Source organism: Pleurodeles waltl, chromosome 10 (assembly GCF_031143425.1).
Source record: "Pleurodeles waltl isolate 20211129_DDA chromosome 10, aPleWal1.hap1.20221129, whole genome shotgun sequence".
Lineage (NCBI taxonomy): Eukaryota > Metazoa > Chordata > Amphibia > Caudata > Salamandridae > Pleurodeles > Pleurodeles waltl.
The window spans coordinates 838,633,097-838,646,022 of NC_090449.1; the positions used below are offsets into that span (position 1 = coordinate 838,633,097).

Genomic DNA, 12,926 nt, shown 5'->3' on the forward strand with positions numbered 1-12,926 from the left:
GACGGTGATGAACCTGGATGCAGCCCTCACACATAATCCGCCGCTCTTTTGCTCACTTCATGATGTTCCAGCCTCATTGGAATGACAGTCCTGGCATTGAACTGGGCGTATGTAGAAGATGAAACAGCTGGAGAAGACATGAGGCTGAACAAGAGTACTTGTAATGATGACATGAGAGGTGGAATGTACTTGTGCTTGTGGAGAAGTGAAGTTGGACAATGTATGTGATTTTCCACTAATGGGGTAGGAAGCATGTTGAACTCCATGTCACTTTACCCACCAGCGTGGATGGGATGTATGATTTCTTTAACATCTATGCACTGTCAGCCTTAGCATCTATTTCAAGTATTCTTTTGTTGACTCAATATGCTTTGGTTGAGGGCGACAGATGCTTAATGGAAAGAAGAATAGGGTGGGGTGAGTTAGGGGGTTTTCAGTTGGTTGTGCTGAGAATGTTCTTTTTTGTTTTAATTGTGCCCTTACTTTTCAGGTTTTCATGCAGCCAGCCCTCAAAAGTGACGATATAGGTATTCAGTGATGCAGTGCGGGGCACCTGAAGCCTCTTGATTGATCCACTTTTCTAGTGGAGAAGCTCTAAGCCTTTTTCCCGACTAATGATGGATCAGTGCTGTCAAAGATGACACTTTGGGCAGCATGTAAACCTTCTATGAGAGGACTGATCAAGGGATATGTGAGGCAGCAGGAGTCTCTGCAGCGAGAGCCGGTGACCGACCTAGAAAGTAGGATACTTAGGGCCTCATTACGATCCTGGGAGTCTTTAGACCGCCAGGGTCGCGGTGGTGGTCAAACCGCTTTGGCGGCGGTCTGACAGTCACATTATGACCATGGCAGTTGCGCCATGGTCGAACCACCAGCAGCGCCAGTTTACCTCCACAGGAGGGACTGGCGGTGCTGGCAGTGCTGGCAGTCCTAATCCTCCAGGTCATCGCTTCAAGTAGCACCTCCATGTAAAGGCTGGCGGAAACGGGCAGCAGGGGGCACCAGAGTGGGTTCTGTACTGCCCATGGACTTGGCAAGGGCAGTGCAGGGGCCACCATGGCCAGCCCCGTCAGTGAACAGCGCAACGGGTTCTGGTGCACCCTAACCAGTGCATCATTGCCACTGGCTCAATTATGAGCCAGCAGCAATGTTGTAGGCTGTTAACCGCTAGGCCAGTGGGCGGAAATACCGTTTTCGCCCGCTGACCCAACAGAGAACTAGTAATGGGGCCTGTGGAAGGCGGCTGCCCTGGCAGCAACCTGACTGCTGGACTTTTCTGTCCGTCAAACTCATAATGACCCCCAAAATCTGGAATGCCGATCCTGACATTCTGAGACTGGTGAGTGGAAGTGCCTACTGGTGCTAGTGTGGGCCGAGTTGTGGCAGGTTTCTCTTGAGGAGGAAAAGCAGTGTTGGAGGGCCTCTGCCCAAAGAGTCTAGGTTGCAGGGGTTAAATCTGGCAAACTGCTATACTGGTTGGCGACCCATATTGTCTCCCCAAGTATGGTGACGGCAATTAGGACCTGCTGGTCGATCTTCAGGAGGAGGCGCCAGCAATTGCTCAGATCTTTGCAACATTTTACCATGATATCTCTACATAAGCAACTCAAGTAACCCCTTGAAAGTAGGGAAGTCTATTCTCTGGAATATTCCATCGCCCCCCATTCCTCCTTTCCTGGTCCATGACTTAGACTAACCCTTGACAAGGGAAGAAGTGTATACAAGCATATCTGAACTCCATTCGGGGAAGACCTCATGACCTGACGGCTACGCCATTGAGTAGTATAACATGTTCCATTCCATTCTGACGCCCCACTTGCTTAGCTCCTATCCAGAGGCGTTTCAGCAGGGATCGTTCTTCCCCGACTTGGACTGTGCCACCATTGTTGTCATCCTGCCACCAGACCAGTGCTCTTCATACCATCCAAAATCGCTTATTAATACAGACCTTAAGATCTATGTTAAAATTCTGGTGACCTGGCTGGCCCACACCTTATCCCATCTAATTCCCCGGATCAATGTGGGTTCATGCTGGGTAGAAGCACACACCATTGCATTCGTCGGGTCCACTTGGCCCTCTTCCGAGCAACAGGGCTTGATGTCAAGCTGGCCCTCCTCCTCGTGGATTTCTGTAAAGCCTTTGACACCGTCTCCTGGGATTTCTTAGAGGCAGTCTTACTGCGCTTGGGCCTAGGAATAACAGTCCAAAAAATGATTCAGTTCCTGTATCACAACCCCATGGCTCAAGTCTGGATGAACGGCATACTATCCTCCCCTTTTCTGATCTGACCGGGGACACATCAGGGGTGTTCCCTTTCCCCACTATTGTTTGCCTTGGCCATAGAGCCATTGGTGTGCCTTTTACACTGTGATGCACAGATAATGGGATGGAAGTGGGGGAATGGATTTGAAGATCGATTGGCACTGTATGCGGACAACATCTTCTTATTCCTTGGGGACCCTCCAGCCTCTGGTCCACGATGTCTGGAGATTCTTCGTCTTTATGGTGAGGCCTCTGGTCTTCCCATTAATGCGAATAAGTCTATCCTGGTGGAGGTGAAAGGGGACGCTGATGGGTGATGTTGGTGCCCGGACATCCCCATATGGCAAAACATATCACACTTCCCAGATCCGGCCTGGCAGCTTCACTTATGAAGCCTGACCTTGGCCCTTGACTGAGACCTGTGTTGGTGGAATGACCTGCGCTCAACTCTATAGGGCATAATGCAATATTTAGGATGATGTGGCTCCCCCGCTACCCTTATGTCTTAATGAGTTTCCCATATCCTATACACCCACATCCTTTCCCTGACCTCTAAACTTACCGCCTTCATATGGGCTGGAGGGTGCCATAGACTGGCTTTCAGATTGGTGTGGAAATCGCCTTTTGATTGCGAGGTTGGAAGTGCCAGACATCTATACATACTGCCTAGCCACACAAATGATACCCATCAGTGAATGGTTTACTGGAGGGTGGGATGACCCAGCCTATCACCTAGAACTTCATTTGCTGGGGTTTGAAGGGCTTCTTGGTCAACTGTATGGGGGCCATGTGTCTCAGGATGGGCCCTCAAGCACTTGTGTGGCGATACATTGCTAGAAAGCAGCTTTGCACCTGATTCAATGGGATTGCTGCTTAGTGGGACTAAGCCCCTTGTAGAAGGGCATGCGGCTACAACAGCCCTCTATGCTCAAGAGATTTCACCAGTTGAACTGAATAGCTATTACATACCTGGGATATATTTACAAAGGAGATAATCTGATGTCCTTCCAGGTCTTAAAAGAACAATGCGGTCTAGCAAACACACAATTATTCTGTTTTCTTCAGATATGGCATGCACTAAGGACACACCACCCCCCCAGACACTCATCTCCCAGAATATAGCCCCCTTGAGGTTAAGATACTAATCGGGCATATGGGAAAGAAAGTGATAACTCAGATTTAGCAGTCCTTGATTATTCATGCCCAGAACGGCTTTGAATCTCTTCGGCAGAAACGGGCGGGCTGAGTAGGTGAACTAGATGATGATGATTGGAGAGAGGCATGCCTGGCCTTCAGGGAGCTAGCAATATCTGTGTGCCTGAATATGATACGGATTAATTATTTCCACACAAACTATCTGTCCCTGCCACGCATACAACATATGTTTCCTGATGCCTGTCCTGTGTATTCATGATGCAGATTTCCTGTTGCTAACCTTTTCCGTGTGGCATGGTACTGTCCTGGGATGCAGTGGTGGGAGATCTCAAAGGTCTTGGGGCATCCGATTTGGTTAACCCCCAGGATAGCACTGCTGGGGCTGATATAGGAACTAGGAGGTCTGCGTGTGGATCAAACGTTTATAGGGATGGCCTGTTTAATGGCTAAAACAGACATAGCCTGCTTGGGGAAGCAGCCTGTACCTCCTCAATACCAGTGTGGTGAACTGGCATTGACTGGTGTGCACAGCAAGAAAAGCTGATTTATGAATCCTGTGGATGTCCTTAGAAGCATGACAAAGTGTGGGGGAAATGGTGGGCTTACCATGGATTGTCCCTATAGATGTGTAGGCATAGAGCTAGCATAGCCTATGCAGTGAAAGAATATTTGTGTGCCCTGTGTGCATGCCATCTAAATCTAAGGTTTATTGTACATTATGCAACAAAACTTTGTGTGCTTCAAAGCAATAGTTGTAGGTGACTAGCTAATATTACAAATAGGCTTTTTAAAAACGTTTTTCTTGGCTATGTGCCTATTGCTGCTGAACTCACAGCAGTTCAATCAATCAATCAATCATAGAATTTATAAAGCGCGCTATGTACTCGTCAGGGTTTCGAGGCGCTGAGGGGGGGGGGGTAGCGCTGCTGATTTAGTGGTCGAAGAGCCAGGTCTTGAGAAGCCTTCTGAATGCGAGGAGGTCCTGGGTCTGGCGGAGAGATGTGGGGAGAGAGTTCCAGGTCTTGGCGGCAAGGAAGGAGAAGGATCTGCCGCCGGATGTCTTGCGCTGGATTCGGGGTACGATGGCGAGGGCGAGGTTGGCGGATCGGAGTTGACGCGTTGGAGCGTAGAAGTTAAGTCTGGTGTTGAGGTAGGAGGGTCCGGTGTTGTGAAGTGCCTTGTGAGCGTGGGTCAGGAGTTTAAAGGTGATCCTCTTGTCTACCGGGAGCCAGTGGAGTTCCTTTAGGTGAGGGGAGATGTGACTTCGGCGGGGTATGTTGAGGATCAGTCGGGCGGAGGCATTTTGGATACGTTGGAGTCGTTTGATGTCTTTGGTTGGGATGCCTGTGTAGAGTGCGTTGCCGTAGTCAAGTCTGCTGCTGACGAGGGCCTGGGTCACCGTCTTTCTGGTTTCTGTTGGAATCCACTTGAAGATTCTGCGGAGCATTCGAAGGGTGTTGAAACAGGAGGAGGAGACGGCGCTGACCTGTTTGGACATGGTGAGGGCGGAGTCCAGGATGAAGCCGAGGTTTCCTGCGTGGCTGGCAGGGGTGGGTGGGGGTCCGAGGACGGAGGGCCACCATGAGTCGTTCCAGGCCGAGGGAGTGCGTCCGAGGATGAGGACTTCCGTCTTGTCGGAGTTGAGTTCAGGCGACTGTTGTTCATCCAATCGGCGATGGAAGCAGTTCACTGTTATAGTGGCAGTGTGAAGTCATGATTTTAATTTCAATTATGTGAGTGGTGTAACTGTACTCTGCAGCCGACAAGCGACACCTCACGTTTAAGCAACTGGTGCTATTCCTGTGCCATTGTACCATGTGCCTACCTAACAGTTAGATAAGTCCAATGGATAGTCTTTCTACATGCTGAGGGGGAAAATCATGAGCAAAGCAAACTGTTTAGCAGTTTCCAAGTGACCAGAGAAAAAATGGCATTACATTCATACAGAAAACTAGTGGAGCATGCAAAATTTAGCACTTTCCCAGAACTACTTATAAGTAACCCTGGACTGAGATGTCTTTGGGATGATGGAATATGGAAGCTGTTACAGTTACATTTTGCGTATATTTAATAGCCATTTCGTAACCTTTGTTTAAACTGAACTAACACTTTTTATTACCAAAAAAACAAACAAGTGCATAATCAGTTTGCTCTTTTTCTTTGAAAAATAGGTTTTCAGTGATTAGATTTTTTTGTCAAAATCCATACATGTCTTAGAAATATCTCATTAATGGATTAACTTTACGCCTTTTCCAATTTTACCCCAAAATTAAATTCTATGATATCGACTAATGCATAATTTGAGTATGTCATATGTAAACGTTTGCACAATATTACAAGGGACGACCTGTGTCTTTGCTCATGTTACTTATTAAAGCTGTGACCATTGACCAGAATATGCATATTTATGTTTTAGGTGAGAAACCAAGTCAATCAAATGAATCATTTGTTGAAATAGAAGTAAAATCTGCCCCAGATTCGAAACGCTGGAATGCCACTATCTCGAAAAATTGTGGTTCAGAGGTAATGTATCTGCCATTTACACGTGTTTGTCCTTAAAATGCTTGTTATAAGGGCGTACTGCTTTGCACATAACACGTTGTTGCTTTAAATGGAGCACTCATGCTAATAGATTCACAATAAATAACAAATGATATACTCCATAATTCTACTTCATATGTGTCAAATTGGCAAAGGCAATGAAAGATGGCACTGCTAAGTGTTAACTTTTAGCCTTGAAATTTGGAAAACAAGCATTGGCCAAACCATAAAGGTTTCACCTATACAAGAGCTATTGGTTTGTCAATGTTTTTTTACATGCTGTACAGCAAAAGTGAATAAAGTAAAAAAAAAAAAGCAAGATTGACGAACTGATGCAGCCAGCATTGACCACGTCATAGCGCTTTTTTTCCTATAAGCCATGTTGCACAGCATATGTCTAAAACCAGTGCAGGGTGGCTGAGGAAGCTAAGAAACACGTGGGAAGAGGGTGTGTATGAAACAATGGAAAGAGGCACAGTGGAGTAATCACAGGCCTTCATATTACATTTCATGCAGAATATATATATAAATATTATTTACTGTTTTATATACTGCGAATACGACCCAAAGGACTTGGAGTACTTTACATGAGTGGCATTTACATAAAAAAGAATACATTAATTGTTTCATTAGGCATTGGGAAATTTAGTGAATGGCCCAGAACTAGAGGATGTGGAGCTAATTCTGATACTAGAACCTGGATGTCCAGAGCTAAAGTCGGCAGCTCAGGCCGTTATGCCACATCTTCGCCTCTCAATTTTTGCTCTTGTTTAACCTGACAGCTTTAGGGTGGTCTTCCCCCAATTTTTTGCCTACCTCCTCCATTTTTCTGACCACGTTTGTACTGGTAGTAGGACTCTGTGCACTTTACCTCTGCAAACCAGTGGTAAAGCGCTTGTGCTTTCTCCCCTAAACAAGGTAATATTGACTTATCCCCAATTGTCATATTTTATTTACTTATAAGCCAGCCACAAGTAAAGTGCACTACATGTGCCCAGGTCCTATAAATTAAATGCTACTTGTGGAACTGCTGCACTGATTGTGCCACCCACTTAGGTAGCCCTTCAACCATGTTTCAGGCCTACAATTTGTGGTGAAGTTGGATGTTAAATTGCAAATCCAAAAATGCCACATTCAGAAAGTTGGTATTTTCTTACTTTAGCCAATTGCTTCCTGCTGCCTGTCTCTGATCACTTGTCAGGGGTGGGTGACAGCTGGGCATTGTGTAATCCCCCTAGACAGTCAAAACTCAATGGGAGCTTAGGTGTGACTTGATAGGCCATCCTGGGAGGTTGGGAGGGTTGAACTGTGCACAGCCTCATTTACATCTGAATAGGCTGTGTCTTGTCCCCACACAAAGGACTGCATAACCCCCTTTAGTGAGTCTGTAGCCAGGGCAGGAAGGACAGTCCCTCTGTGCACCTGTGTCTGTCATTGAAGTCTCCCCCACTTCTAAGGCCTTACTGAGTATAAGTACTGGACCTCTGACACCATCACTTCAGAACACCTCTGATCTGGACCTGTGAATACTCTACCAGGAAGAAGAACTGCTGTACTGCTGGAAGACTGCAACTCTGCTGGACTCTCGGCTTGCTGTGCTGCCTGCTGTTCTCTTGTCTTTGTGAGAAGTGCTGCACCTGCATCACTTGAACCCAGAGGAACTCCAAGGGCTAGTTGGCTGGCCCCCTGATTTGAAGTCTCAGGGACATAAAATACTTTCAACCACTCTGCTTCCGCACCTGCACTCTGCCCTCTGGGAGACTGCCTACCAAGTGGTGCTACCCCAGACCTGGCCCCTTGGAAGTGGGCCTAATGTGTTTACTCCAACAAAACTGACGCATCATCTACTAAACCAGTGCAACACCTCAGCAGAGCATCTTATATCAGAACCGACACATCGCTGCTGCTGCATGGATATGTCCTGACGCATTGACTTTGGTACCACCACTGTTCCCCACATTTCCCTGCCACGAGGTCCTCGCATCCCCATCCTGATCTACAGCAGCCTTGACGACTATGCCAAAACTCCAAATTGCAGCTCCTCTCTTTATCGGAACTGGTGCATCGCCTCGACTGCACAATACATCCTCAACACCAATCTTCACATTTCAAGCTCCGTGGACAAGATCCTCAACATCAACGCATCAGAATCTCACACCGTAGCCTCACCACATCTCAGAACTATTTCTCTATCTTGGTATGGTATCTTTTTGTGTGGTGTTTTCACAGTTATACTGTTTGAGGTGTTGCACAAATACTTTACACACTGCCTCTAAGTTAAGCCTGGTTGCTCTGTGCCAAGCTACCAGAGGGTGAGAAAAGGTTAATTTAGGGTTTGTCTAACACTAACCCTTACTAGGACAGTGGCTGCTGTTTGACCAAGGTTTACAAACAAGTCAGCCAACATCCCATTTTCTAACAGTGCTACAGTCCATTCTAGAGCAACCTCCACCGCATTTGTAGATGCAATACAAAACATAATGAACCACAAAAAAAATAAGAAAAATACTTTGCAAAAAAATTGATTCGCCTAATCGATGGATATAGATAGATGGTGTTTCAGGGAAACTCTCTGCTGACCACACCTTGCCATGGCACTGTTCCTTCCCGTCACAGCAGAATGGTTATGAAAGCTCTCTAGCACTTTAGAGTGCATTAACAATTGAATGATGTTAACAGTGGGTAGTTAAAGAAATATAATTTTCCAAAGGGAACACAAAGACGCAGCCGAATGGAATTTTTGGATGTCATTTACTGATTCAAAAAAATTTTGGGGACCTGACTTAATTGTTTGCTAAGTGGATGGAAATAGATGGTCAGGATTGAAAACACTACCCAGAGTGGGAGGAGGGCACGGAAGAAGGAGATGGACTCTAGCGCTCTAGCAGGGCGAGTAGAAAAGTAAAAAAAAGTTCCTGCAGTAGAAGGACAATGGCCACAGGAAGCAATACTTGGCACAGGCTCCATGGCAGAGACCCAGGCGAAGTCCCACGAGGAAGCAGGAGGCGCTGACCAGCAGGAAGCAAAAAAACAAGGGTGACGTCTAAGCCAAGCAACGATAGGTACAGGTAAGTAACAGACAGGCTCTAAGTCTGTTTTAGCCTCATTTTTATTACAAGAGATGCCGCTCGCAGAGCGTAAGCGTTGTGCAGGCAAAACCTAAAAATTGCTTAAGCTACACAGGAAAAAGGAAAATAACTGGATGAGCCAGAAATTTTGCTTTGTAGTCCATAAAATGCACCAAAAAGTGTAAAGTGGAACCTTCCTTTTAAAAGCTCACTTGAAACCCCATAAATGTTCTCCCAGTCGTAAACATTAAAACATTTCTTCATCAGTACCAAATAATTGTTCGCTGTTATTGGAGCAGAGTCAGCCGCTCTCCCATCATACTAAGGACTTTCCAGCAGATGGCGCCATCAAACTACAAAAATCTTTCTAAAAACCCAAACCTGGAAAGTGAAAAGTAGGGCAGTAGGAGGAGTAAGGCAGACCCCAGGACGCCGGCTGAAAAACATAACTGAACATTCCTTAGCAACTGTACCGAATTCAAATATTGATCGACAACTGTTGTCTGTTATTAGGTATAATAAATAAACCATCAGGTCAGAGCCCCCTATTTCTCGATGATTTCATATGATTACTGACGAAAACTTTGTAATTAGAGACTTCAATTTCTGATTCTGCAAGTAGTGCTAAATTGCTTTAAAAGTACTGGCTTCATTCTGATACTTTACTTACCAAATTGTCAGAGTTGGGTATGCACAATCCCTTCCCCAATGAACAAAAACATTACAGAGGGATAAATGCTGTTATTTACTGGTTGCGCACCTGTTACCAGTGAGTGGGAAAAAATATATGAGATAAAAGACTTCTGCTGTACATTATAAGGATATTGCAAGCCACTGAAGAGGTTCATGCCCATTGACTTCGTTCTTACAATAGGTTATTACACTCAGTGGTGACTTGCAATATCCTTGTGAAATAATGCAGAAGATACTGTGGCCCTCATTACAACCATGGCTGTCGGTGATAAAGCAGCGGTAATACCGCCAACAGGCCGGCAGTGAAAAAAAAGGAATTATGACCATGGAGGAAACCACCCAGACAGACAGCCGCTTTAAAACACCGACTGCTATGGCGGTAGAAACAAGCACCATGGCGGCAACCGCCAGCAGCCAGGCGGAAGAAAATGTTCTGCCCACTGAATTAAGACAGGCCTATCTGCCACCTTTTCTGGGGCGGTACCAACGACATCTAAAGCACGGTGGAAACAGAACACAGAAGGCAAAGGACTCACCTCTGGAGACTCAGGGAACAATCACAACGCCCTGGAGCCCGAGTTGCACATCTTCCCCATGCTGCTATACCTCTTCCTGCATTACAAACATCAATGGCGGTGAAGACGACTACGGTTAGTACTGCCACCTAGCACACAGGGGAGGGGGGAGGAAAAAGACAGTGACACACACACGCAACACCGCCAACACCATACACACAACCACATGCAACAACATTACATATCCACCCCGTCCCCCTCAGGAATAAGCAAGGACAAAAGGAATTGATTAAAGTGAGTGTAATAAGATAAAATAGTATAAATACGTGCTTCATTATCAAAAAGTACACACATATTTACAAATGGAGGGGCACTGCCCAGTCCTTAATGTCCGTAGGCCACAGGGCCACTACACATAGGCCAAGGCCCCACCTCACTCCTGCAACAACACGGAGAGAACACTGTAGGGGCATCAGGTAGAAAATACACAGGCACCTCAGGGGGACGAAGAATGGGGGGGCACCTCAGCCGGAAGAAGATACAACACCCCTGGTCCTGGAGGGGGCTACATACCCTGTGCGATGTCCCTGGGAGTGCACGGCCCCAGTCTTTCTAGTCGGTGGTTTGCCCACTGCTTGGTCCTGGGGAGTGCAAGGCCACAGTCTCTCTAGTGGGTGGCTTATCCACTGCTTGGTCCTGGGGAGTGCAAGGCCACAGTCTCACTAGTGGGTGGTTTGCCCACTGCTTCCCCACTGCTTGGTCCTAGGGAGTGCAAGGCCACAGTCTCTCTGGTGGGTGGTTTGCCCACTGCTTGGTCCTAGGGAGTGCAAGGCCACAGTCTCTCTGGTGGGCGGCTTCTCCACTGGTTCTGGAGGGGGCTTTGTGCCCAGTGTGCTTCATCCTGGCAAGGATGGGGTGAGTGGATGGCTTCTTTCACTGGTTCTGGAGGGGGCCTTGTGCTCAGTGTGCTCAGTGTGCTTCACCTGGCAAGGATGGGGTGAGTGGATGGCTTCTTCCACTGAGGGGGCCTTGTGCCCAGTGTGCTTCATCCTGGCAGGGATGGGGTGAGTGGATGGCTTCTTCCACTGGTTCTGGAGGGGGCCTTGTGCCCTGTGATGCAGATCTTGGGGAGTGCAAGGTAACAGTCTCTCACCTGGGTGTCACACCTACAGGATTTGCAGGGTCCAGGACGCACTACAGCCCATTGAGGCAGGACTACACGCTGCCGCCCAGCGATGACGGCTGCTCAGTGGTGGCAGTGGCAGGGCTGGTGTCGGGGCTGGCAGTGGTGGGGGGAGGCTCCAGCCATCCCCTGCAGCCTCAGACGGCTGCCCACTGGGGCTGCTGCTGCTGGCAGTGGTGCTGGTGGCAGTGGTGGGGGAAGGATCCAGCCCATCCCCTGCAGCCTTGGACAGCTGCCCACTGGGGCTGCTGCTGCTGGCACTGGTGCTGGTGGCGGTGCTGGTGGTGGTGCAGGTAGTGGTGGGGGGAGGCTCCAACCCTTCCCCTGCAGCCTTGGACGGCTGAACTGCCATGGTTGGTGGGGGGGCTCAGAATCCGTCCCCGCACCATGCCTCCTGTCCTTCCTGTGCATGATGCCTTTATCCTGAGGAATAGCAGCATCCCATATGTGATGGCTCAACTCCAGAGGCACCGGGTGAGGCTAATAGGTGCGCCCTGTTTCCCTCCCAGTGGTTGTTGGTGTTGGCCATAAGGGTTAGTGTGTGTCTAACAGATATACCTCGATATTTGCAGGTGACTCTGGGTACCACAACCTCTCATGGCTACTGACCCCTGTGAGGAATCTCAGGACAAGGGAAGAGGATCATTACAATGAGGCACATGGGCGAATAAGAAGAATTATACAAAGGACATTTGGCATCCTGAAGGCCAGGTTTCGTTGCCTCCATCTAACTGCTGGATCCCTGAACTACTCACCCAAGAAATTCTGCCAGATAATCGTGGCCTGCTGCATGTTGCATAACCTTGCCTTGAGACACAGGTGCCTTTTCAGCAGGAGGAGGAGGCTGGAGATGGGCATATGGCAGCAGTGGACCCTGTGGACAGTGAAGATGAGGAGGCAGAGGATGAGGACAACAGAACAGCAATTATACAACAGTACTTCCAGTGACACACAGGTAAGACACTGTAACTTCACTTTACATTGACAGTTTTGTGTTTAACATTGTACATGGCAGGCAGATTCTCCCAATTATATGTCTACTTACTGTACCCTTTGGCATCTCTATTTTCAGATATCTGTGCCCCACTCTGGCACCTGGTGTGTTGACTGCAGCCTACTACAGGTTATTCCTATGTATTTATTCCTGTACAGTTGTATTGCAGTGTTTCAAGCTTGTTAAACAAATTCATATTTCAATAATTTGACAGACTCCATACTTGTATTTTGTTCAATGGTGTTTATTTAAGTGCTAAAAAGTAGCGGGGGTAGTGGAATGGGCTGGGTTGATGGTTGAGGAAAGTCCAGGATAGAGTCCAGTCTATTTGTATCACAGGTGCATTGTCCAACGGGGCATAGGAATGGGAGCAATGGCAGTTCAAGGTGGACAGAGTGACAGAATGGGACACAAGGGTGACAATCAGGAAAGTCCTATTTCCTGGTGGGGTTCTTGGCAATGTTCTCTGGCTTCTGCCTGGATCGCAGGGACCTTTTGCATGGTGGTTCTCCTT

At 47.6% G+C, this 12,926-nt stretch overlaps 1 protein-coding gene across 1 annotated transcript in view; it reads left to right on the forward strand.

The window, feature by feature from the left end:
* The window catches only part of TGM4 (transglutaminase 4), a 172,200-nt gene that overhangs the window by 39,006 nt on the left and 120,268 nt on the right, over positions 1-12,926 (forward strand). The window contains exon 3 of the mRNA XM_069211512.1: positions 5,835-5,941. Within this exon, the coding sequence (XP_069067613.1) occupies positions 5,835-5,941 (107 nt within the window). The remainder of the gene's footprint in view (positions 1-5,834; positions 5,942-12,926) is intronic.